Source organism: Triturus cristatus, chromosome 6 (genome assembly GCF_964204655.1).
Source record: "Triturus cristatus chromosome 6, aTriCri1.1, whole genome shotgun sequence".
NCBI classification, from domain to species: Eukaryota; Metazoa; Chordata; class Amphibia; order Caudata; family Salamandridae; genus Triturus; species Triturus cristatus.
Window position 1 is genome coordinate 1,678,759,027 of NC_140589.1, and position 27,446 is coordinate 1,678,786,472.

At 50.1% G+C, this 27,446-nt stretch overlaps 1 protein-coding gene across 1 annotated transcript in view; it reads right to left on the reverse strand.

Annotated features, from left to right (window-relative positions):
- Window positions 1-23,942: 23,942 nt before the first annotated feature.
- The window catches only part of NEK2 (NIMA related kinase 2), a 180,022-nt gene continuing 176,518 nt past the window's right edge, over window positions 23,943-27,446 (reverse strand). The window contains exon 9 of the mRNA XM_085612857.1: window positions 23,943-24,780. Coding sequence (XP_085468983.1) covers window positions 24,557-24,780 — 224 coding nt within the window. The 3' untranslated portion in view covers window positions 23,943-24,556. The remainder of the gene's footprint in view (window positions 24,781-27,446) is intronic.

A 27,446-nucleotide genomic window follows, 5' to 3' on the forward strand; every position in this document is an offset into this window, starting at 1 on the left:
GAGGGTGGGACACTGGCTCACCGGGAAAAATTAGAGTGAGGAAGATGACCATTAAAATAGGTGAGAGGAGAGGGGAACCATTGGCCATCAAGGGATAATAGACAGGCTCAAGAACCAGGACAGGGGACAGCTAGAGCTCATTGGGACTTGATGACAGACTAGGATCTCAAGGCTACTGAAGAGCATGGCTTGAAAGGGGGGGTGGGGGCACTAGGGAAGTGATGTGGGAAGAACCATGGAAGGTGTCGCGTTGCTTGCCCTGCAATGACCACCACCCGCAGTAGGTGCAAGTATTCTTTATTGTCTGTACATTAGGCAGCTAGCATGCCGCGCGTCTGCTCCTGGTCATCCCTTCCTGTGTACTGCCCCTTGGCCTCCCCCTGACCGGAACTGGTGTCCGGTGACCTGCCCTGGGCATTGCCCTCTCCCAGGTCCTAGTGTCCACTCCTCAGGACACTACATCTCCCCCCTTTGTCACAAAGACGTGACGACAGTAACACTAGTTAGTAATCAGAAATGGGACAGTTGGTGAGGTATAGTCCGTAGCAAGATAGGGTGGTATGGATGGATGTGACAAGTGAGATACTACCCAGAGCGGTATCTCACATTTCTTCTATTAGTATCTTTGGTGTCATGATGTCTCTTCTCGGCCTCGTCACAAGTCCTTGGCCTTCCTTTGGCCTGGTGCCTTCTGCTGCACCTGTTCCGTGGCACTTCCGGTTTGTGGTCTCTTCGATGCCTGTCACTTACTCTTCGTCCTTTTCTTCTTTTAGACCTTTAACATGTGAGCTGTTTCTTGTGATTCGTTGGCGGTCTGATTCTGCTGTGATCATTGTTCCTTTTACTTTTGTTATCGTCAACGGGTCTTGGGCGAATAGACTGTCCGATTTTCGTTGTTGTCTCTGTCGTACTACTACAGTGTCTCCTTCATGGAGATGTGATCTGGTGGCGTGTCGTCTGCCATCAGCATATTCTTTCATTTTTCTCTTTGCCGCCTCATCTTTTGCTGCCACGCTCTCGTGCCCCGACGCTGTCTGTCCTTCTACCTGCGGCAGCCTCGTTCGGCTTGTCCTCCCTAGTACCAGCTCCGCCGGACATTTCCCTGTAGACCCATGGGGCGTGTTTCTGTAGTCTCTCAGTATTTGGCATAGTGTTTGACCCAGGGAAATCTGTGACAGCTTTGCCCTCTGGACTGCCTTCTTGATGTTTCCCATGAATCTTTCGATCATGCCATTTGCTTGCGGCCATAGTGGTGTTATCTTCCGGTGCTGTATTCCAAGGTAAGCCATGAACCTTCGGAATTCCTCTCCTGAGAACGGAGGACCATTATCAGTTTTCAGTGTTTCTGGCGAGCCCCACTCTGCGAATATGTCATCCAGAACAGGTAGGGTTGCTGCTGCTGACGTCGAGGAGACTGGTCTCACAATGGGGAATCTGGAGTATTCATCTATTATGACCAGTAGGTAAGTTCCCACGTCTAGAGGTCCAAAGAAATCGGCAGCCATTGTTGTCCATACAGCCCTTGGCAGTTCCGACATGTGCAGTGGTTCCTGTCTTGCTGGCGGACCTGTTGTTTGACAGAGGTGACAGGCCGCGATCGTATCTTCGACTAGACGATCTAAACCGGGGAACCACACTCTTTCTCTCAGCAGCTTCTTTGTAGGCACAATGCCCCTGTGTGACTCGTGTGCAATGCTAACCACTTGGCGCCGTAGTGAGCTTGGAATGACTATCCTGGTGCCCCGCATTACTATTCCACAATTTGTCTCTGATAGCTCCCCGCTTGTCTTCTGTAAAGCCAGCATCTCCTCCTTGTTTACTCCTCCCTTCCATGTGCAGTTGTTGTTGACATGTCTCCACCTTTGTTGCCTCAACGTTTCTCTGGCCGCTCGTAGAGTGTCATCTTCTTCAGTTTCTCTCTCCATTACTGCTAGAGTTACTGGAGCAGGCGTGCTTTGCTTTAACACGAAGTTTAAGTAGTCTTCTGCCATTGAGGCCTTTTTCTCTGCATGCGGTAGTGGATGCCGTGACATGTAGTCTGCCGGATTGTGTTCTTTCCCTGGTTTGTGGACAATTTTGAAATTGTAGTCCATTAGTCTGATGCCTCAGCGCTCGATGCAGGGTGGCATCTTTGCCGCTGGGTTGCCGTAGATTGTTACCAGTGCTTGGTGGTCTGTGATGATGGTGAACGGCTTCCCGTACACAAACATGTGGTAATGCTCGCATGCCCATACCACAGCTAAGCTTTCTTTCTCCGGCTGTGAGTATGCCTTCTCAATGTCTGTCATGCTTTTGCTGGCGTATGAAACAATCTTCCTTGGTGACTCCTTTCCTGGCAAATGTTGTGCTAGTATCGCTCCTAGCCGCACTGGGCTGGCATCGACCGTCAGCTCGGTGCAGAGCAGAGGGTCAAAGTATGCGAGGTGCTCCACAGTCATCACTGTCTTCCGTATTTCTTCGAACGCTTCATTGCATTGTTGAGACCAGACAAACTTCTTGGTTCTTAGTTCTCTCAGCGGCGTGCTCACCGTAGCAAAGTCTTGTATGTATCTGGCACAGTAGCTTGCCAGGCCTAGGAATGATCTTATTTCTGCCACATCTGACAGTGGCTTGGTGTTCTTCAGTGTCTCCACTTTGCTGGGAGCAGGCCTCATCCCCCTTTTCGAGAATATGTGCACGAAGAATATCAGTTCTGTTCTCCCTAGCTCGCACTTTTCTCCATTCAGTGTTAGCCCGGCCTGCTCCAGCTGTTTGCACACTTGCCGTAGGGCGCCATCATGTTCTTCGTCCGATTTCCCAAATACTAGGATGTCGTCACTGTAGTTGAAACTGTTGTGCACTGGTCGTATCACCCGTCTTATTGTCTCCTGAAATATTTCAGCGGCTGACGAGATACCAAAACTGAGCCTTTTGTATCTGAATAGTCCTAGGTGTGAGGAGAACGTCGTTATGTACCTTGACTGGGGGTCCAGTTCTAGTTGGTGATATCCTTCGCACAGATCTAGCTTTGAGAATCGGCACGCCCCTGTCAGACGGCTGATCATGTCGTTCAGATGAGGTCCCGGATGACGTTCCCTTGAGATTGCGGTATTCGGTATTCTCATGTCCACACAGATCCGTATTTTGGACGTGTTCTTCTTCAGGACCGCCACAATCGGTGACACCCATAGTGTCGGGCCGTCTGCAGGCTCAATTATGTCTTGCTGTAGTAGGTTGTTTATTTCTTCTTCCACTTGCGGTTGTAGATGACTAGGCACTCTCCTGTGATGTTGTGCCACTGGTCTCACAGCTTCATTTATATGTAGGGTGATCAGTTTGTCTTTTAGTTTCCCCAGACCTTTCAGTATTCCTTGATATTCTTGCAGTATTTTGCCTTTTTCTGCCATGTGATAGGTCATAGTCAACAGCCCCATGACTTGTGCTGTGACGTTGCTCAGCAGAGAGGGTGCTGGGATGTCCCCTTTCAACTCTTCTTGGCATGTCATGTCCTGATATGTCAGAGTTTCGGTGAATTTGCCCATGTTTTCGACAGGTGTCTTTGATCCCCACGTGAACACGTCTACTGTTGATGGCGATAGGGTTGGATTTACTCTCATCTTCATGTATTCTGACATGCACATTATGTTGCGCCGCTGTCTAGCACGAATTTTGCTCTGTGGCGCCCGACGTCGATGTCTACTGTGGCAGTCTTTTTTATTTGCTGCTTCTCCACCAGCTGGACGTGTTTTTGCTGTCTTCCTTCTTTGGGTGTGCCGGACATGAGGTATAGCAGTGCTTCCCTCCCGGACGACTCATTCCGTCTGACTCTTCAGACGAGCCTCTCTCCGCCGTCTCCATGTATCGGGCGTGTCTTGTGCTCATCATCCTTGGTCTGGCTGTTCATCCCCTCTCATTCCTGAATTGCCGGCTCATGCAAGCGCTTGCGAAATGGTTGTCCCGGTTGCATTTTCTGCATTTCTGGCCCATTGCTGGGCAGGTGCCAATGTGTGGAAATTCAAGGCCGCACCTGTAGCATGTGGCGGATGGTTTCCTGGGATGTTGTTGCTCCCTGTTATAATTCCTTTCAAGTTTTCCGTGATCCAATGTGCCATAGCCCTTCCTTTTTCTTTGCCTATTTGTATTTGCTCGGCATGTTCCGTGGCCCGTCCTTCTGTGCGGGCCATCGTCAGTATTTTCTCAAGTGTTGTTGGTTCTTTTAGAATGCGTGCCCTGAACTCTACTGACTGACACCCTTCAATGAGACGCAGTCGTATTGCTTCTTCATTGTTGAACTTTTCGAACTCGCAATATGTCACCAACTTCCGCAATCTTGTCGCACAATCATCCATACTTTCTTCTGATTGTTGGCATGCCGTATTGAACGTGTACCTTTCAAAATCGATGTTGCGTTGAGGGTCGAATTTCTCCATGAGGCACGCTTTCGCGCCTTTGTAGTCCGTCGTCTTTTCACTCGGGAATGTCATTATTAGGTCGTCTATCTCGTCCCCCGCAAGGTTAACCAGCAGATCTAGCTGTTTGTTCTCCGCGACGTCCGTTGTGCGCATGTAGTGTTCCAGTTGTCGTATCCATCTCTCCCATCTGATGCCTGCTTGTGGTTCCGATATGTTAAATGGCAGTGGCCTGCGGAACACAGCTTGTGTGCTCCTTGTGTCTTCGTCACCCATTTCCTTTGTTCTTTCCTTTTCTTTCTTTCTTCCTTTACTCTTGGTGCCTTTAGTTGTTGCCTTATTTGTTCTTCCTCTTGCTATCTCCTTTGTTTAGCACGTTTTCTGCTCTTATTCCTCTTTTTTTTGTCGTTTCAGGCTTTATTTTACTTTTTTGCCTGACTTAAAATGGCCTCCCGGCCTTCCTGTGCTGTGATTGGCCCAATTTGCCTGACTCCAAGATGGCTGCCGCGATTTCGCACTGTCTGGGACTTTGCCTGACTCTCTAAAATGGCCGCCGTCTATCTTGGATGCTGGTTGGGTCTTTTGCCTAACCCCAAAATGGCTACCTCCTCTCGCGAGAGTTTGTTGAAAACTCACGCGCGGGATAGTCTTGATTTCCTTTTCTCGCCTGCTTGGTCAGTTTCGCGCTGTGCTTACTTGTGTCAGCAGCGCCAGGGTAGGCTTCCACACCGATGTACTTTCTCTGCTGGGCACTTCGGACCAGGGTGGGCTTCTGGCTCAGAGTTGATTTCCGCGACCGGGTGGGCTTCGACAGTCGCCGCGACGCATGGATTTGGATCCCGCCTCGTCACCAGTTGTCGCGTCGCTTGCCCTGCAATGACCACCACGCAGTAGGTGCAAGTATTCTTTATTGTCTGTACATTAGGCAGCTAGCATGCCGTGCGTCTGCTCCTGGTCATCCCTTCCTGTGTACTGCCCCTTGGCCTCCCCCTGACCGGAACTGGTGTCCGGTGACCTGCCCTGGGCATTGCCCTCTCCCAGGTCCTAGTGTCCACTCCTCAGGACACTACAGAAGGGGAAGCAGAATTTAGGGGGGTCAGGATAGGGAGAAGTAAAAGTGCTGAGGTACAGAAAGGCAATGGTGTGGAGAGTGAAGAAGGAGGGAGAAAGGAACAAAGGGGGGGCTAATTTGAAGGGCGGGAGTCACTGACAGGGCCACTAACAGCTAAAGTAGCAGAAATAAATGCAAGGGTGGGCGTAGTTCGCGAAGTAGCACTTCGCGAAGCTACGCAAAGTGAAGTTCGCACTACGCGAGCTACGCGTAGCACTTCGCGAACTGCGTAGTAACATGTTCACACTGTGCAAGATGTTGTTTTCAATGATTGCACAGTGTGGACAAGCAACCGGCACTGTGCAATCATTGAAAATGGCATCTTGGAAAGTGCGAGCTGTAGTTTTCTGCAGCTCGAGTAGATTTTTACTCAAGCGGCAGCTTTCTCAACGCGAACTGGTAGTTTCTCATCCCGAGCGGTCGCGAGCATACGCGACCCCTCGCAATGAGAAACCTGACCTCCTCGCGTTGGGAATCTCGCCGGGAGGTTTATTTTCCATGCTCGCGATCGCCAACTTGATGTTGCTGATCGCGAACAAGGAAAAAGTCTCGCCGGGATGTCATTTTGCTTGCGGTCGCCAACTTGACGTTGAGGACCGCGAGCAAGCAAAAAATGACCGCAACACTACGCTACGCGTGTTCGCACTGTGCTACGTGCAGTTCGCGTAGTGCGAAGTAGCGCGAACTTCGCAAACTACGCAAGCGTAGCGTAGTGCTTCGCCCAGGCTTAAATAAATGGCAATCAGGGTGTGTGGGCAGAAAGGAGGGCCAGTCACGAGAATATGTGCAGGAGGTTGGACACGCTACAGGAAGGTGGGGAGAGCGCAGAAGAGGTTCAAGGGTGGAAGGGAGAGGACTCAACAGGGGTTTCAGGATGTGGGCAAGGGGAAGTGGAGAAAGAAATGAAGGGGACAGCATCAGAGAACTTGGTAGGGGAGGATGCAGTGGAAATAGGGTTGCCTCAGAGGAGGACACAATGGGTGGAGGTTGGGAGCAGAGACCGATGCAAAGGAGAAATAGGGGCACAGAAGAGAAAGGTAAAGGACAGAAGACAGGGTGGAGTACACGCAAGGTGTTCATAGGGGACCGGACTGTGGCCAATCGAACGAATGCGTGCAAGCAGCCAGCTGGAAACTGTTGGAAGTTGACACAGGGGAGTGCCTGGACGAGTGGGGTAGAGCAGGAACTGGAGAGGAAGACTGAAGGAGGCTAGGTGGGCTACAGGAAGGGAAAAGAACGAAGTTCACAAAGAGGTGGAGAAGCAGAAGATGGAGGAGAGTAGTGCCAAGGAGGAGAATTTTGCAGAAAGGCTGGTTAGGAGGGAAAAGAAAAGCGGCATGGAAGATGTGAGCGCGATAGGAGACAAGGGATCGCAGATGGAGGAAGCAGGGAAAGCCTGTAAGTTACAACTTCATTAGACACTACCAGTGAGTGGAAATCATGTTAGTTTTAAGTGCCTTGCAGTGGTGGTAGTAGATGGTAAATCCTTGGTGATAGAAGACGTAAAGGAATACTACAGACCCACAATGTTTCAGGCACTGGCCGTGCTTAGGGGTATGAATGTCAGGATGACAGAGCAAAGGTCAGATGGCTTGTCAAGTTAGAGTTGTTTAACAGATAGGAATATAATCACGTTTTATGGGATTAAAGGCTCTGCTGAGTGAGGCTAGGTTCCTATCTGGCTTGGTAGATGTCTGCTGCATGTGCTGGCTAAGTTAAAACAAGGAGCACTTTTTGTAAACTGTGTGTGTGTTTTGGTATTTGTAATGTGCTGGGCACCACATAGAACAGATAACATAACTTAACGTGTATTTGTAAAGCGCACGTTCACCCGCAGGTATCTTGGCGCTGAATAACAGATGTTTATTGTTACCCAACTCAATGATATTCATTTTATTGACCTCAGATGGATGAAAGGCTGAGTGGACCCGCCAGGAATAGAGACAGAACTTGAATATGTTTATTGCTAAGTCAGTATATGCAGTGTGTGTTTAACAGTCAATAATTGTGAATCATTGGCCCACTACAGTGACCGGGTGTGACAAACAAATGTCTGTATTAAACGTAATAGCATAGCATCTAGTAGGTATGCTACAAATAATGGGCCATTGAGACCTCGGATACCAACAACCAATAATCAACCTAAGAACTCATTTTTTGTTTAAATCTGTTTTATTGATTTTATACAGTTTCATGAAAGGTGACAATTGTATGTAATGCATTATCCAACAATAAATGCATATTGGATGGTGCATGCGTAACTGCTGTCCACTACTACCGCACAGAGCTTAGTATCAGTTATACAATTTATAGCATGTATGTCTATTACACCTTAACTGTTTCCCATTGAGAAAACTTTTACATCATTTGCCCTTCAGTCGTCATTGCACATTATGCAGAGTTACAGATAGACACATTTGCGTGTATATGAAACAGTTATGATGCTCTGCAGGAGCTCTTCTAGCTCCGTCATATTGGGCCTATGAACAGATGAAACAACTAATAAAACAATAACAGTGACCTGACCATATTGCTACTTTCCCCTGTCCCCGCACATGTTCACGTGCACTGTCGTGTTGGTACGTTACTCAATGTCTCCCGTTTGCGATCTCCACGCCTATACTCGCATTTATTTTGCGTGTATGCGTACATGGAATATCGCAGCGCACCCTCTGATGGCATATGTGGTGCATGCTACCTGCTCGCCCATCTCTCAGTCGGACGGTCCCTCATGCCCTCCCTCTTCAGCCCGTTGCAACTCATTCTAGCAGGTGTCCCAATATATTGCTATGGGGTCTTTATGGAGTCCCAGCATTTCCTCTCGCCTGGTGGCGATGCACTCTGCCTTGGCCCAGGCGAGTAACAAATGACGCCATGCCCACGCATGTGGTGGATCCGCTGCTTTCCATCGTTTAGTTAGGAGCCGTTTAGCAACCACTATCCCCAAATCAACCTAAGAACTCATTATAGCAAATCCTAAAGGATGGGTAAACAGGAAACAGGTATATATTAAACTGGTTAGTGCAACTATTCAACAGCTACAGCACTCTTCATAAGAAGTATGGGACACAGCTTGCATAGTGTTTGTGCCTGCTGCTTAGGGGTAATCAGCGCCAGGCTGTGAGCACTTATTCCGAGACCTTTTTAGGGTCGAGCCTGAGAAAGCTTGCGCATGAGTCTCACTTGCAAGACACTCTTTTATCCAAAAAGTGCTTGGAGCCTGCCTGTTGCTTACCCATTTGTAGGCTTGTGTGGCACTCTTCTTTACACTGCAGGCCTAACATGCTTTCAGTTCCTCTTCGTGGATCAGGGACCAAGCACTGATTGATTCAGCTTAATCAGTACCTGTCCGCTGCTCTAGACATTATTGAGGTACTATTTTGTACTTTTTAAACTTCCAGTGCCCTGTGAACAGAAGCCACATGACTGGCAAAAACGTGCCCAGCAGTAAAAACAAAATTGCAACATTTTATTTTCTTTAGTTAACTTTGTTCTATTTTGCCAAGACTTCTTTTCTCCCTTTGCACTCATGTTTCCGTTAGTTTTTGCTCGTTGGCGCTGTTCTCAAAAGTTGAGGATTATTTTATTGCAAAGTGACATTGTTTCTTTCTTATGTGCAATTTGTGAAATGATGCTTTAAAACATAATCTTGCAGAACACCCCAGTCCACCCCACTCCAATCTGCCCCACTCAATCGAATGCACTCCAGGCCAATTCAATCATAACCACTCACCCCAATTTAATCTAATCCACCACACTCCAATCTGCCCCGCTCCAATCCAAAACAATCTGCCCCGCTCCAATCCAAAACAATCTGCCCCGCTCCAATCCAAAACAATCTGCCCCGCTCCAATCCAAAACAATCTGCCCCGCTCCAATCCAAAACAATCTGCCCCGCTCCAATCCAAAACAATCTGCCCCGCTCCAATCCAAAACAATCTGCCCCGCTCCAATCCAAAACAATCTGCCCCGCTCCAATCCAAAACAATCTGCCCCGCTCCAATCCAAAACAATCTGCCCCGCTCCAATCCAAAACAATCTGCCCCGCTCCAATCCAAAACAAGCTGCCCCACTCCAATCCAAAACAAGCTGCCCCACTCCAATCCAAAACAAGCTGCCCCACTCCAATCCAAAACAAGCTGCCCCACTCCAATCCAAAACAAGCTGCCCCACTCCAATCCAAAACAAGCTGCCCCACTCCAATCCAAAACAAGCTGCTACACTCCAATCCAAAACAAGCTGCTACACTCCAATCCAAAACAAGCTGCTCCACTCCAAAACAATCTGCACCACTCCAATCCAAAACAACCTGCACCGCTCCAATCCAAAACAAGCTGCCCCACTCCCATAGCTGCCAAGGTTTCAGATTGCTAAGTGTGACATTTTCAGAATTTGTGTAATTATGAGTGACATTTCAACATCTATGAGTGACACAATCTCCATCACCACTGACCAGAGTCACCCCACCGTCACCAGCGAGTTAAGTGCTACTTCAACTATGTTGCGCGGCTCAGGGCTCCTGAACATTACTGTGCACTAGTAATGTACAATAAAGTAAGTTCTAATAAAATGTACATCAGTCTACTGATGTGAACTCATCAGCTGAGCTGAAGCCATTCTGCCAGAGCTAAGGTGAGTCCCACTCTCCACGGCTTCTATTTATAACCCAGCACCCTTTAAAGGGGGCCTAGCCCTATCAAAAGATTACTTGAATACACTATGTGGGGTGGAGTGTGATCTCTGATAACCAAAGTTCAGTAAAATGAGGAGCAGGGGTCTTGGTAGTCAGGTTTTTTAGCCAGTTCCAAACACCAACTACTAAGGCAGTGATGTTGAGTTTTGTTCAGTACAGTTTTTACTTGTACACCAGCGGTGTCATTCTTTTGAACCATAAACACACTACAGTACCACCAGAATTTTCGGGTCCATTGCTCTCAACCTGTCAAAGTTGTGATAGTCCCCTGAAAATGAAATCGCAGGCTTAGTAATTATTAGTGTTCGATAGCTGTCGCAGAATCTCAGTGTGGTAACCTTATTTGTAATGACAATACCTCCACCCTTATCTGTTGTATTGTATGATAAGATCATGACTGGATTTGAGCATGTTAAGTAAATTCCTTTCAATGGAGAGATATCGGACATATTCAAAAGAATGTTGCAGTGTGCTAATTTCATTGAGTATCACTTCTTCAAAGCCCAAATTTCAGGTGGCACACTATTAGAATGAGGATTAACAGTAGATGGTGATGTGATCGAAACAGAGTGTTGTTGCTATCTATTGCCACTGGTTTGTTGGAAGAGAAAGACCTGCAATCTTATTTCCGGCAAAATTTCAGGAGATCCTTGTGCAAACTAAAAAAAAAAAAGTCACTTCGTTCTGTGGGGGCAAAAGATAATCCCTTACTGAATAAATTAATTTCCATAGAGAAGTATAAATTATTGACCCTGTTACTTACCGGTAATCTTCATTACTACAAGTATAGTCTTTCCTCGCCACATGATTAACGAAGTGAGCTTCAGCTCCACACCAGAACCCACCAAAGCAAAATTTAGCCTCCCTTCCCTTCCCAACATGGCCGCCCCGAACACCCCTGACCTCTATAAGAGGAAGGCCGGCCCAACCCTCAGCCTGATAACCACCAAGCAGAAGCATGAAGCCAACAGCAACACAGGGAGGGAGGGATGGGATGCGAACTCATGTGGCGAGGAAGACTATACTCGGAGTAATGAAGATTACTGGTAAGTAACCGGGCATTACCTCCTCGTAAGTCTTCCTCGCCACATGATTAACGAAGAGAGCACATACCAAAGCCAAGGGGCTTCATGGAAACTCACAATAAACCAATGGACCAGAAGGGGACGCCAAAGAAGCATGGCAAACCCAACAACCCACAGACGAGTGGAAGAAACCACCCAAGAGAAAGGCAACCATGAGCAGGAAGAACCAGCCCGGGACAGAGAGACCCCGGGAGGGCTGAAAACCCATATCCCCAAGACCCATTGGGACGCCACAAAAGGAAGAGGCAGGTGGGCCTAAACACACCAAGACTGCCCGACGGACAGCCAAAGTAAGAGGGAAGCAGAAGCCCCAGACTCCGGAACCGAAGGAAAAGAGGGCAACACCACCACAGACACAACAAGATGCCACAGCAGCCACTAGATGCAGTCCGACCAAACACAGCAACACCGCATGTCGGACCACCAACACCGAGAGAGCAGAAACCACCCCAAATCCAAGGACCGGAGGGACAGAAGGAAACAAAACCCTACCAGGCCCAGCGGACAACCGAGAGCAGAAGCCGAGGAACCAGACACATCCAAAAGCGGACCGGCAGGAGTCTCGAGAACGGAGGAGAGAACAGAAAGGAACCCAGCACCCCATCCACCTGTAGAAATGAAGGCCAACAAAACCCCACCAACATGGTGAAAAACAGGCAGGCCATGGACCCCAGTGGGCCAAACGACCCCCCGAATGGGAGCAAGAGAACCCAGGAAGGTACCAGTAACCAGCCCGCAGAAGCCATAGGAACAACCCCAAAGCAACCCAGCAACCAACGGAACCAAAGCGGCAAACAGCGGAAAGCCCGCAAGGCCACCCAAGGAGCCCGGAAATCAGAAGGGACCAGGCCCAAGGCCAAACCAACAGAAAGGAAGTCGAAGGCCCAACACCGGGCCACCATGCACAAGGATGCAGACAGCATCCGGCAGCAAGGAGAACGCAGCACGAAAGAGTGCGACATCCCCCAGGGGCCAAGCAAACAAACCCTGTACGAACCATTTGCAGTACAAGAGCCGCCGAAGTGAGCACCCAAGCGGCCACCCAGTCAGCCGCTAACCAGGCCCGATCCTGCCGAACAACTGCGAGCCAACAAGAAAAGAAGCGTACAGGGAGGCAAGGCCACAGGTAGAAACACACCAATGGCGAGAAGGACAGAAGAGCCGGGCGAAATGAGCCCGAAGCCATGCCAAAACCACCAGGGAGCAACCCCGAGCCAGCAGGCACCAGTACCCCAGAGCCAGGAGCAAAGAAGAAGAGGACGCAAAATCCCACCGGAAGTGGAGAGCCCTGCAAAGGGGAAGAAAGAACCGGGAAAACCCAGCACCCCCGGACAACCAACACCCACAGCTGTGGAAACCAAGGGAGAGTAACCCAGGCGTGCACCACCAAAAGGCCAAATGCCCCGTCCAGGCCAAAAAAGCCCAGGACCCGCATAAGCACAGGGAACAGAGGAAAGTGCCAAGCCAGGAGCCTGGGCGAGGAAGCACAAGAGCCACCACCGGGGACCCAACCCGAGCCCGCAACAAAGGAACCCGGCCGCCCATCGGAAGACTGGAGCCAGGGGTGGAAGAAAACCCAGCACCATGGAAAACAACAAGCAGAACACCGCTGGGAGAGAACCCGTCATGAGTGACAACCCCCGGACTCCAGTCAAGGACAAAAACAAACAAGGCAAGAAAAAAACAAAGGGAGCAAACCCAGCAACCCTCCCTGCTGAATGAGGCAGGCAAAAAAAACGCCCAGAGCAGAAACCAGAGGCCCCCGCACGGCTGGGGCAAACCTCAGACAAGCCAAAGGAATGGCCAACAGATGCCAGACGAGAAAACCGCCAGCAGGAGGACCAATTGACCCCGCACCGACTGGGAACGCAAGCACGCGCTCCAACCCCACAGACCGGAAAACACCACAATCACCCGGGAAGGGAACACCAGAAAAGGAAGAACGCAGGCCGCACCTGCAGACAGGGTGGAAAGGGAGCTGCGTGCCCGACCCGTGACCAAGAGGAAGGGGAAGAGAATGGACACCACCAACCCAGACTGGACCGAACCCGTGGAGTACAACCACCGGCACAACGGAACAGAGGGCGGGACAAGAGAAAGTATGCCCACGGAAACATGCGAAGACGAGCGCACACCAGAACCCAGGACGGCCCAGTAACACTCGAGACCCACCGGAAGGGATGAGCCCCCAAGAGAAGGACAACGCAAAGCACCGCATGCCAACAAGGCACAAGAACACCATACAAGCCTCCTGGAGGACCCGGACCCCAACTGAAAACCAGGGGGACAGAGGAAAACCAAGGAGGACCGCCAGGAACCTAGAAGAGCCCCAAGACCCCATCCGAACAGGGCCCGCCCAAGAAGAACCCGGGACACTGTCAAGACCAAACACGGGGCGGCGCGGCAGCAGGCAGGACCCACAGAACCGCAACACAGGCCATCCTGGACGTAAGGAGAGGCAACAGAGGGCTCCCAACAGATCCCCAAAGGCCAGGAGCTGAGGGGAAGCACGACACAGACAAGAGGCTCAGCAGCCGCCCGCAGAGCCAAGAAGTAGGATGATAAAAAGGGGTGCCCCGGACAGTAGAGGGTAAGCCCACCAGGGACAGAAGCCGAAGCAAAAGCCCCCTCGGAGACCAGAGAAGCAGCCCAGAGAAGGACAGACAGGTGCAAAAACCAGTACGCCCCCATCAGACACACAGCAACCAATCGCTACCGGAATCCCCAGGTGGATACTCAATCAAGGACCAACCACGCCAGACCCCGCACCCCAAAGGAGAGCAGGCGGGAAGGAACATACGGGACGGAAGGACCAAAGGCCCAAAGCCAGGAAGGGAAAAAGGAGACCGGGACAAACACAGGAAACAAAATGAAGCCATGGCCCCGTGACACACACCTAAACACCAGTAAAACACCAGGACACGGACACCCAACCCAAAAAGGCAAATGGGTGAATAACGAGAGTCCACCAGGACGTACAATAATGGCAAAACATAGAGCACTCTCTGAAGTGCGTATTACCACCCAATGGACCCTCCTCTACCCCAGAACAGAGAAAGATAGAAAAAAAACCTGGAAGGGCACAACGCATAGTCAAGCAGCACCCGCGAAAGAGAACGTATGGCAGCTTGATGCCGCAGTAAAAAACACCACTAAGCCGCATCACAAAAGTCGACAGAAATGACCAGCAGGCAATAAACACAAAGAAACCTTGCAAGAAACATAGTGGACCAACTCACATAAAGCACAAATTCGTAAAATGTGAGCGAGATGGCCAGGATCATAGGATGTTGAGCGTCGCTGCTGAGACTTGAACCGGCTACCCCAGTATTCAGGTCGATCGCTCCAGCCGTAAGGCCACAACCCCCTCCTTCCAATGCACGCACCGCAAGTGGAAGCAGGATCGTGAACACTAGGTACAACGGGGAAACCAATGCACCCAGAGAGGAAAAAGTTACCACAATCCTCCAATGCAAGCTGCAAGGCAAAAGCAGGCATACCGCTGTAACTGGAGGCTGAAACCCCTACCAGGAAGTCTTAAAACATACACACACACACAGATATACAACACTCACACAGAGAACGTTGTACTCGCTGCACAGCACTGGGCCACCAGGACCCAAAAAATCACAAAGTGGCAGAGTCTGACAGGCGACAGCAGCAGAAGAGCACAGCTACGCCGCGGGAGGACAAGGCATGCATGCGTGTGTGCAAGACACCTCCAACAAACTGGAAACAATGAAAGCAAAGCGCATAAAGGAGACAGTACAACAACACACAGAGTACTGAAATGAACCAGAAAGAATCCCACCAGGGACTGGCGCCACACAAAGGACACATTCAATTCACCCGCAGCACGCCGGCGGCCAGAGGAACGGGTGAGCAGTCCATGAACCAGAAGCACCTGTGAGACGAGAGCTGCGCGGGAAGCCGGGCAAGTCCAGCCCTGCCCCCGGCTGGGTGAGCAACGCGGGTTCCAGCGGCCCTCGCCCCGTAGAAGACCCGTGTAGAATTCCTGCACCGCACAGGAAAGCAGTGGGAGGAACAAGCCTGCGCCGGGGACCGCACCCGGCGTCAAGCAGGTAAGCCCCATGAGCACGGAACAAACTGTCCAGTTTGTATTCACTTTATGAAAAAAGAAGAGAAGCCCCGTCACCGAGTGGCTAACGCCAGCCCCTCAGGACCGAAAGCACCGGCCGCAGCCAGGCCCCTGCGGGCTACGACCTGCAAGCCTGGGGCAGAAAGCATGGAATCAAACAAATGGGGGGCGCGGCTGCAAGAACGGTCCGTCAGGCCCCCCTGCCCAATACACACGCAAAAAAGCCCGACTGCCGCAGGGTCGCCATGTTGGGAACCCTATCTGAGGACGACACATCCGTACTGTAATTCAGTGCCGGTATCCCAACCTGTAATATTTGTGGCTGGTTTGTTGTTCACCTGTGGTGATCATACAGGAATATTTTGCACATATTCTGGCACATGTTCACATTACACTGAGCACTTATTTCACTGGTTTTATGAATATATGCTGCATTTTATTACAAGTGACTTTAATAATTCTTTCACATACGTTGTTTTATTTGGACATATCGTTTATTTTCTTTTTTTCCCTGACCATTTGGCATTGTACAATACATTAATTTGATATTTTAAGAATTATGATTTCAAATTATAGCTGATGGGACATTGCTGCATTTGAATAACTCACACCCAGGTATTTTTGAGTCTACAGACCACTCATGTGCTCTATGAAATATATGAAGTTGGGTCAGTGTCTGACATTGGCATCAGAACCAAATCCTTTTTTACCGCTGGTGGTGTAAGTACCGGTGTTTAGGAGGAAAGGACAGCCAGACAGACAGGAAACCTAGTCTGCACCACAGTCAGTACAAGCTTGTAGAGAGTCCCAAGGGGTCAGACAGCACAGAGGATGGTTATGCAATAGGTAGCCAGACTGGAGACCCCGGCGTTCTTTGGGGTCGGAAGGCACAGATCGCCTTTGGGTAGGTGAGGAGACATTTATCGCACAGCTTTTGAGTACTTACCTGAGCCCAGAAGCAAGAGCTGTATTTTTTGAGGGTCTGTGTGTGCATCTGCGTTTTGCATTTGCGGTATGGGATAAAACCTGTCGTTTTGGGTGAGGACACCATTGCCTAGCTCACTGGTATTCATTCTACAAATAGACAGGCTGACAAAATTGGGAGCATAGCTCCCGATCCACTTCACAAGGAGTGGAAAGAAAGGAACGGACGTCAGCACACAGGGTTGGTGCTTATAAGCGGCTTCATTTCGTTACTTCTGGGGTGCTACAAAGCCAACGCGGAGTCACACAATGCCACCTAGAGGTGGCAGGACCACTACTGAAGAAAAGTTTCCGGATCATGGTTACCTCCTGGGGATGATTTTAAGGTGAGGAGTCTGTGGATAGAAGTATCTTACAGAATAGAACTCATTTACACAGTTGGCAAATATTCTGTACATCTGGCAAGCATCAAGCCCTCCTCGTCTGGAAACCACCGATCTAAATCTCAGCATAGAATGTGCAATTTTGTGGATATACTTGTCATCAATGTATCAAATGCACACATATATGTAAGCTCATTAGTTTACCCTATTCATTTTTACAACGCAAAACTAATGTTTTTTAGAATGCCAGGTCAACACCAGTCAAGAAACCGGAGCAGTGTTGGCTGACATGCATGCAAAGCCACCAATCTATGCTTCAAAAGTAACCCAAACATTGCCACTAGAATTCCTAATATTTCTCTGGCAGGAATCAATAAAGGAAGGCAGCCTGAGGAGATTTGGCTGAGTCTTCACACAGTCTTCACCTGACGCACAAGTTACTACTTGTGTAACGATATATCTGTAACAGACATTAGTTAGTGATAGATTCATTACCTTAGAATATCCAGAGGTGTCAGACTGGATCCGGAAAGTTTTTTGTAGCAGTACCCCTGCGCGTCAGTAGGTGGCGTCATCGGCTTCGAATCAGTTACTGGCGTCGTAAGGGCCGAGATGACATCACGGAGACTACTTAGGCGCCACCCATGCGCGCTGTCAGTTCTGTGCACGGCTTTCCGCGCCAGGAATGCAGAGCCATGCAAGAAACTGACCATTGGTGCCATGAAACTAGAGCCCTGAATGAGGGATAACCTTAACCCTAGAATCAGTTCGCAGAACGGGGAGGATGGGTGGGCGGTAAGGAATCTATCACTAACTAATGTCTCTTACAGATATATCGTTACACAAGTAGTAACTTGTGCATCTGAAAGACACGTTAGTGATAAACTCCTTACCTTAGAATAGATACCCCAGCAATACTAAACCCGGTGGTGGGTCTGCAAATAGATTACACCAGAAAGTCACGGAGAACAGAACGGCCAAAGAAGCAGTCTCTCCGGCGGACCCGACTGTCAAGGCAGTAATGCTTGGTAAACGTGTGCAGCCCCACAGGAGGCTCCTTCTTAGCCAAGGAGTAACATGCTTTGATGCACAGAACGGTGGTTCGTTTGTGCACAGCCCGACCTTTTTTGGCGCCCACGTAGTTAACAAAGAGCTGGTCATCCACCCGTAACTGCTGTGTACGCTTGAGATAGAAAGCGAGCGCACGTTTTGGCTCCAGACGGTGGAGCCTCTCTTCCTCCCTTGAAGGATGCGGAGGCGGAAAGAAGGTAGGCAAAGTGATGGTCTGCCCGATGTGGAAGGGCGTGACCACCTTTGGCAAAAAAGAAGGACGGGTCCTTAACACCACCTTGTCCTGATAAACAGAAAGGAAAGGAGGTTTGGAAGAAAGAGCCTAGAGCTCACTCACTCTTCTGGCAGAGGTGAAAGCGACCAGGAAAGCCATCTTAAGAGTAAGAAGATGCAAAGGACAGGTATGAAGGGGCTCGAAAGGAGCGCACATCAGATAGGTCAAAACGAGATTCACGTCCCATTGAGGCATGATGAACGGCACGGGAGAAAACGTGTGCGTAATGCCTTTAAGGAAACGGTTAACAACCGGGGACTTAAAGAGAAGGCTGATCTGGAAGACTCAAAAAGGCGGAGATGGCTGAAAGATAACCTATGATAGTGCCCAGAGCAGATTCCTGCTGGGCCAAAGAAAGAAGGAACAGAAGAACTTCAGAAAGAGGGGTAGAAAGGGGATCCACAGCCTTTGCTGTACACCATGCCACAAACTTGCTTCACCTGCAGGCGTATACCGTTTCAGTGGAGGGATGCCTGGCTGCCAGAATGACATCACAGACTTCGGGAGGAAGATCGAAAGCGGTCAACTGCCGCCGCTCAATCTCCATGCATGGAGGTGGAGGCTGGACAGGTTCAGGTGGAGGACCGTCCCCTGCTGCTGCGACAGAAGATCCTTCAGAAGAGGCAGACGGATCGGGGGATCGATCGCCATGCTGAGTAGCTCGGGATACCATACTGTTCGTGCCCAATCCAGGGCCACAAGGATGACTTGGGCCCGGTCGCGCCGAATCTTCTTCAGCACTCTGGGCAGAAGTGGTATAGGCGGAAAGGCGTACAATAGACCGCAATTCCACTCGTGACGAAAAGCGTCGCCGAGTGCTGCCTTGGAAATTCCAACACGCAGAACTGCTGACATTACGCGTTCTTTTCGGTGGCGAATAGATCTAACCAAGGCTCTCCCCACTGCAGAAAGAGACCTTGCACCATGTCCGAGTGCACACGCCATTCGAGATCCATCAAGCACCGGCGGCTGAGTTAGTTTGCCATGGCGTTCAGAGAACCTGCCAGGTGTTGAACCACCAAGGTAACACCCAGATGTTCCAGCCATGTCCAGAGGTGCAGAGCCTCCTGACATAGGGTCCAGGACCCATGGCGGTGGTGTTGTCCGTGAACACCCGCACCACACTTCCCCGAACAGAGGGAAGGAATGCCTTCAGTGCAAGTCGGATCGCCCGCAGCTCCAAAAGGTTGATATGGAGCCGGGACTCTGCTGGAGACCAGAGGCCTCTGATCTCCGCCTCTCCAAAGTGGCCTCCCCATCCAAGGAGGGACGCATCCGTCACCATTGTGTGCTCCGGTTGGGGAAGGGAGAGGGATCTGCCACTGACCCAATCGCGATTCGTGAGCCACCACCGCAATTGCCGTGCAGTGCCCTCCGAGATCTGGACATGATCGGACAGGTTGCCCTGATGTTGGGCCCACTGGAACTTCAGGTCCCACTGCAGAGCCCGCATATGCCATCTGGCATGTGTCACCAGCAGGATGCAGGAAGCCATCAGGCCCAGAAGCTGGAGGGTCATCCTGACTGAAACTCGGGAAAGAGGCTGAAAGATTGGAATGAGAGCCTGAATATCCCAGACTCGCTGCTCGAGAGGATAAACCCGAAACCGCGTCGAATCCAGAACTGCTCCGATGAAGGGGAGCTTCTGAGAGGGACTCAAGTGTGACTTCGGCACGTTGATGGAGAACCCCAGCAAATGCAGGAGGTCGGCCGTAGTCTGAAGGTGGGGGACGACTGCCTGGGGCGAGCCCGCCTTTAACAACCAGTCGTCGAGGTAAGGGAAGACTGACACCCCAGACCTGCGCAGATGAGCTGCGACCACCACCAACGCTTTTGTGAACACCGGAGGGGCGCTTTTAAGGCCGAAGGGGAACACGGCAAACTGAAATTGCTCCTGGCCTACTGTGAACCGCAGCTAACGCCGGTGGGCCGGCAGGACGGGGATGTGAAAATATGCGTCCTGCAAGTCCAACGCTATCATCCAGTCTGCAGGGTCGAGGGCAGTCAAGACCTGAGCCAGAGTCAGCATTTTGAACTTTTCTTTCCGGAGGAAGCGGTTGACGTTCCGGAGGTCCAAGATGGGACGCAGAACCCCCCTTGTCCTTCTTGGGGTCCAGAAAGTAGTGGGAACAACAACAACTCCCTACTTCTGGCACAGGAACGCACTTGATGGCCCCCTTGGCCAAGAGGGCCGCAACTTCCTGCCGGAGAGTCGCCAAGTGTTCGCCCGACATGCGGTGGTACCAAGGTGGCATGGCTGGAGGGGTGGACTGAAAGGGAAGGGAGTAACCCTTGCGGAGGATCTGCAAAACCCACTTGTCCCATGTGATAGCGAGCCAGTGGGGGAGGTGATGGCGAATCCTGCCACCCACTGGCGTGGGGTGCTCCACAAAGCTCGGATTAGGAAGGTTTGAAGGTAGAAACGGCGGAGGTGGACTGCCCCCCCACGCTGATTCCCACGCTGAGGCTGGTTCTGCATAGGCTTGCTGAAGGAAGGTGCCTGGGCGCCCCTACCTTGGCCACGAAAGGAACGAAAACCAGGAGGGGCCGGGGTCTTTGTGGAAAGACCCAAGGACTTGGCCGTGGCCCGTGAGTCCGTAAAACGCTCCAGAGTACTGTCGGCCTTATCGCACAAAAACAGGCGAGTGCCATCAAAGGGCATATCCATGAGCGAGCTCTGGACATCGGGCGAGAACCCAGTAGATCGCAACCAGACGTGGCGACGCAGCGCCACAGTCGTAGAAATCGCCCTGCCCAACGAGTCAAGCGTGTCCAAACCACATCGAATGGCGAACTTAGCCGCATCCTTGCCCTCAGCAACCGCCTGGGAAAGTACAGCCTGGACCTCCTCAGGACACTGAGGCAACACCTGAGCAACGGTATCCCACAGCGCATGGGAATAGCAGCCCAATAAGCAGGCGGTGTTCACCGACCGCAGCCCCAAGCTGGCCGAAGAGAACAACCGCTTACCGAACTGTTCCAGCTTCTTAGAGTCCTTATCCAGCAGAGCCGTGGGAAAGGCACTCTGCGACGTTAAGGCTTGGATGACCAGACTCTCAGGCGTAGGATGAGTGGTCAGAAACACGGTGACGCCTGGCGACATTCTTATCCACAGGGGCCCCCGTGGCCGGTCGCGACCAAGTGCCAAACAGGACGTTGGTGAGGGCGTCATTGAAGGGAAGCAGTGGCTCTGACGAAGTAGACGCAGTCTGGAGCACCTCGGTGAGGAGTTAGTTTTGAGGGCCACCGTAGGAAGATCAAGGAACTCAGCAGCCTGACAGAGCACCATCGGGTAGGAAGTGCCCTCCTCCATCATAGGTGGAGGAGAGGCAAATTCCGGGTCACAAGAGACATTGAGGTCGCCGGCATCCTCCAGATCGTCCACCCAGTCCTGCTCGGAGTCACACTGATGGGCAAGAGGGTCCTCGGACCCCTCCCAGTCATCCTCCACCTCCGTTGCAGGAGGAACCTGGCACGGCGGTAGATCTGGAGCAGGGACAAACGGCGTTGGAAACGGCGCCGGCCGGGGTCAGGCTGGCGCAGTGTCCCAGTGCGGATCCCAGGCAGGAACAAAATGGTCCTGGAACTGGGACAAGGGCGGAACGAACGGCACTCACTGCGGCGCCGGAGGCGGAGCAGAGGGCGGTGCTGGGGCCGGAAGCATCGGACCTCGTGGCGCCGGAGCCAACGGCGTAGGATCCTGTGGCGCCAAAGCTGGATCCGCCGGTGGCGCCGACGGGCCAACAGGATCTGGACACAGGAACGCGTGGCCCGAAGGCACGCCGGCGGGAGTCTGAGGCCTAAAAAGGCGGTCCATGGGGGCAAGAAACACTTGCACCTGTTAAGGGGTCGCCGACGGACCCGGGTAAGGCGGGTAGGCTGCGGGACTCCCAGTTTCCAAAGGAACCGCAGGGGCAGAACCCCTGTCCCCCTCATCCGAGGTCCAACGGGGGGACGTCGGAGAGCGAACACGCTTCTTCGACTTCTTTTTATGTCGTCGCTTACCGGAATCCGAGGGCGAGGACTTGGAGCACAAGGAGCGACGGCTGCGGCCCCGCGAGCGGTCCCGGGAATGGGACATGGAGCGGCGTTGGGACGAGTGCCGGACCTCCAGCAGTTTCCGGCGCCAATCCCTCAAGGCCTTTGGGCCATGGCCCGACAATCCCTGCAGTCGTGGTCGGTCTCCAGGCAGTAGAGGCAAACATCATGGGGGGCCGTCACTGACATATTGAGATGGCAGGCCCCACAGGACTTAAATCCAGGCATCCCTACGTGCACCAGGAGAAAAAAGGGGGGAGACAAAAGTCTCAAAAGAGTAGTCAAAAAGTGATTAAGGTACATGCTTGTTGTGGTTCCCTTGTGGTGGGCTTCCACCCTGCCGCCCTCTACTGGATAAGTATGTTTGACACAACAAGAAGGTATTCTTTCCTTCTTTTATTACTATATTTGCATATGATATCTCCACAAATGCTGAAGAAAACAGTATGGTTTATGAGGGCTACAGGAATAGGGCTTGTATCTTGCGGGTTCTTCTCCTTGGGCTTCTTCGATGTCCCAGGTTTCTTCAGACAGGCACTCGTGGACCCAAGGAAATAAAATAAAGAAGAAAAACAAAAACAGACTTAGACTATCTGTTTGTCCTTTTTAGAATAGGGGTGGGGTAGTGCAGACCGTCACCAGAGCCCTGCTGCCTGTGAAGAGGTGTCTAGTGCATAGGGGAAGTTTGTGATCACTCGTGGGTGCCCTTCATGCGTCCCCACAGTCCCTTAAGAAATAAGGAATACCCGCCCGGGACTTGCCTGCTTCCACGACCCTCCAGGGCCGTGGTGTTGGGAGACCCAGTCTCCTCGCCTTCAGGGAGAGCAGTGATCTTGGCGGCAGTGCTCCACGAGCGGTAGTTGTCCTTCTCTTCTCCCTCCGTGACGCTCGCGCTCCACTCTTCTCCCTCCGTGACGCTCGCGCTCCACCCTTCTCCCTCCGTGACGCTCGCGCTCCACCCTTCTCCCTCCGTGACGCTCGCGCTCCACTCTTCTCCCTCCTCGACGCTCGCGCTCCACACTCCTTCCTCTGGGTTCCTCGCGTTTCGTTCTTCTCCTTCCGTGATGCTTGATTCCGCCGTGTCACACCCGGCAGTCACCTCCCACCAGCTCTTTGTAGCGGGCATGTCCGCCTCCTTTCCCATGTCAGCTAGACCGCTGACTTCCATTCCTGGAGAGTCGGCGGCCATATTGGATTGGTCGCCGCCGTCGTCGTGACAGTCAGATGGTCGGAATCCATCACAGTGCTCTATCCGGATCTGCGCTTGCTGGCGTGGAAAAATAAAGAACTGACATCAGTGCGCATGGGTGGCGCCTAAGTAGTCTCCATGACGTCATCTCAGCGCATACAACACCAGTGACTGACGCGGAGCCGCAAGACGCCACCGACTGACGTGCAGGGGTACTGCTACAAAAAACGTTCCGGATCCAGTCTGACGCCTGGGGATATTCTAACGTAAGGAATCTATCACCAACGTGTCTCTTTCAGATACAGTATGTAAGAGACGAACAACTCTAGATGAAGGAGCTTGTTACCAGACCACTCCTCATCAACTGTGGTTATCGCTTGCACACCATCTCAGACCAGCCACTCATTCCTGGCCACAATCCTGCCATGCAGGCAATGGGTCCTACTCAAGGTCTCCTAGTTGCTGCATCAGCATAAGCGGACCAGGAGACCATGATTGGTTCATCAGGGATCTGTGAGGGGGGCTGGGGGTGTCTTCAAGTGGAGTGGCAGAGGCGGGGAGGGAAGGATGGTTAGGTTATAGCAATTGAGATATGAATCAAAGAGGCCTACAATGTACATGCTGCAAAACAGAACATATTTGATCATACTAACATGCATACATTAAAGAGTTTTCTATAAATAAAAAGTTGTTTAAATAATTTAATATTTAGATGTAAAAAAAGAGGCACAGATACTAAAATACGTAAATTATTAGTTTCACAGATGCATGATATAGAATATAACAAGTGTCAGAACATTAAGAAAAGACACTCCAATGCCCTACATATTAACAATAACAACTGCATATTCATAAAATTACTTTCATAGTACAAAAACCACCAACATTCTTTTAGGGTTAGTGAAAGTTGCACCGGCGCACCAGAAGTTGAGGGTGCACCAGACTCAAACACCCACAGCTATTCACATGAATTTACTGCTTCAATATTCATGTTGCCAGACCACACCGGCCAGCACACCAAAAGAACCACTCGTCATATCCCAGTGCCTGTTTTCACAAACATACATCCTTATAGTTCAGTTTTCTGAAATGAGTTGGATCAAGACTTAAATAAAAAAAAAAAACATCCATTCTAATTATGATCAATTACATTCACTAATGTAGATTGAGGTGTGTGGCATTTACCACAAGTCACACAGGTCACATTTCAAAGCGGATATCAACACATTGCAGCAGGAGGACTGAGCGAACACCTACATTAAAAAAATATATGGAGGAATTATACATATGCACATTATGTATTAACGCATCCCCAGGATCTGTTTGCTTTTCAGCTGATAGTTTTTCTCCATGTCGCACAATGCTCTTGCTCGTGCATTTGCTTCACGGAGACGTTTTTTCAGCTCTGCACTTTTTTCTTTACTGAGAGGATATTTAGCTGAGTTGCTATTTTCTTTACTTTCATCGACAAAGTGAACTTTCTTTTTCCTACTGGAAGAGGAACTGGCCACAGAATCAACATCATCTGAAAAAGAAGAAAATGCAAGTATTAAAGATGTACAATAAAAAAAAACAAGTACATTAAGTAAACTCTGATCTACACAGAGTTCAGTAAGCAAATGTATACACACACAATCTCAAACTAGACCTTTTAACATTCTAGCAACAGCCTAATACACTCAATACCTGATCCAACCAACCATCAACCTGTTGACGCTGAGCAGATAAACATCTCAATGGCGGCAGGGGGACAAACGGCATGCAAAACAAAAAAAAGAGCAAGCATTTAAAGAATGCACCAGGAATGGCCAAAAAGATAAGGTATCACGATGCAGTGACGTGCAAGTATTTATTTTCATCTCGCTTTTTACTCTCCGAATAAGTGCATGATGCTAGCCTGGGTGCTAATATGATTCAACCAATGCTTTGTATCAGGTACATATAATTCACAAAATTCTATTTGCAGAACTAATATAAAAGAATATCGTGATTTCAAGCGTGGGCCCTACACCTGGCTATAAACCTATGGGCAGCGAGGTAAGTGATTAGTTGCTCATGAGTGGATTTCAGTAGCTTTTAGGTTTTTAATCAAAACTAGAGTATCTCTTGAACTGAAATAGTTTCTGGGAATTTAAATATTTGGAGAGATGTTAAAGGAATATCCTAGTTCTCTAGTAAGAATATATATTAACAAGGTAAGAAGAGGGGAGTGAAAGAGTAGATATGGAGCGAGAGGAAAGTTACCTATTTGGGGTCTTTCACAAGCTAGAGAGAGATCTCATGGACTTTCACCAACCCCTGGACATCAGAGCAACTAGTTATCAACCCCCGATGAGAGGGCTGCTTGTAGGGCATAGTATGGTGTGTAAATGTAAATGTGTAAATGTAAATGTGTATGTATTTATATAGCGCCGAATCACCCCTAGGGATATCTCAGCGCTGTACTCATACCGGTGTAGGAACCCTTCCTGGCTATCCGTGTGAAGTGTCCACTCCTGGGCACCCCCATGGTGAAGCCAGGCATCCCAGCGCTGTTGGGGCCGTTGTGGAGATTAAGCAAGCTATTGCCCAGAGTTGCAGCGTGGGACCCATGATTAGAATAGGCACTGAGGCGAGAATATCAGGTCCGAGGAATTTATAGCCCGAGACCCTGCCGCGGCGGGAATCGAACCCTGGTCCCGGACCAGTGCTTTGCATCGAGGTCTGCCACTCTAACCATTGAGCCACACTTCTCCACAGATATCTTTGCAAAACGTCATTTCCCAACTCAACGGTATCTCCAGAAGTTTAACTTTGTTGCAGAGTGGGACAGCAGAACAGGAGGATTTGCCCGTTCCACCTGGCCCTCCCATACAAAACAAAAAAGAGGAGGATAGAGAGATTTGGAGTAGAAGGAGGGCGGGGAGAACATATAGCCATACCCCATTCCATCTTTACCATTTTCACCTCTTGCTCCTAAGCTTTGCGTTTAGGGGTGTACTAGAGCAGATATAAGATGGCACCATCTGATAACTACTTACACTCTCCTGTCCAGATTGGATGGATTGAAGGAAATGATGGCTTCCTCCCCCTCACCTGTTTGGTAAAAAGGGTACGAGAAGAAGGAAGCAAGAATGGGAGAAACAAATAAAATATGACAGGGATCACATGGATCTGAAGGGTATGGAGAGGAGACACATGAACAAAGGGAGAAAGAAACACTTCAAGGGAACAGAAGTAATAAAACGTTATCTCAAAGCACAAGTGAGTGTGTCAGATTAGGGTTGATGTCAGGTGATGGAGACCACAAGTTAGGACAGAGGAAGAGAAATACAAAGAAAGCCAGCATTAAAAGTCATTCAGCTGAGTACAAAGCATCTTAGAAACACAAAGGTGAAGACACAGAAAGCAGAAAGGACCTCTCTGACATTTAAGAGGAAGAGCCACACAAGACCCAAGGCAGACTTCAAGGAGACAGGACTGCAAGGAAGGGTACTGGAAGGAGTGGAAAACTTCCCATCCAAATAGTTGTGGGGAAATGGAGGAATCCACAAGTCTTCCAGATGAACACAGTAAGGATTCTCAAACATCTATTCCCATAGCAAAAAGCCCAAGTCACCCCACAGACCACCTCAATCCAGAGGTGCACATAGTTTTAAAGTCCACATATACCTATGCTGACTCACACCCAAACACACATGCCTTATCAGAATCCTAAATACACAGACTCTTACAACCAAGGGGTCCACCAACAGCAAAGTAGACATGTACATCTCATTATTCTGTGAAACATACACAAAATGGCTTTGTTGTTAATTTAAACCAGTGGTGTCCAACCTTTTCTGTGAGAGCTACTCCTCATCAATGAAAATCATTATGAGCTACTGAAGGCTGAGCAATTTGCACATTGTTACTAGACACCCCCAGGAATAGGTTCACCAACTTTAATATCCACAGGCTAGATACTATGGTTTGAACAGAATACTTTGACTAGGTGCACAGACTGCCATGTGTGTCAATGAGATCATGGTCTTTGTTCTTGTGCTCCAATATTGAGTTGGCAAGGACTTTTATTTACGACTTGAATACCCCCTTGCTTTAGTTCTTCACCTCTGAGACCCAGCCTGGTCCATAAATCTGAACGAGTACTGCTCATGAGGAGTAGCATGAGCCCTGCTATCTGCAGCCTGATGATAATAATGTAAAATAGGA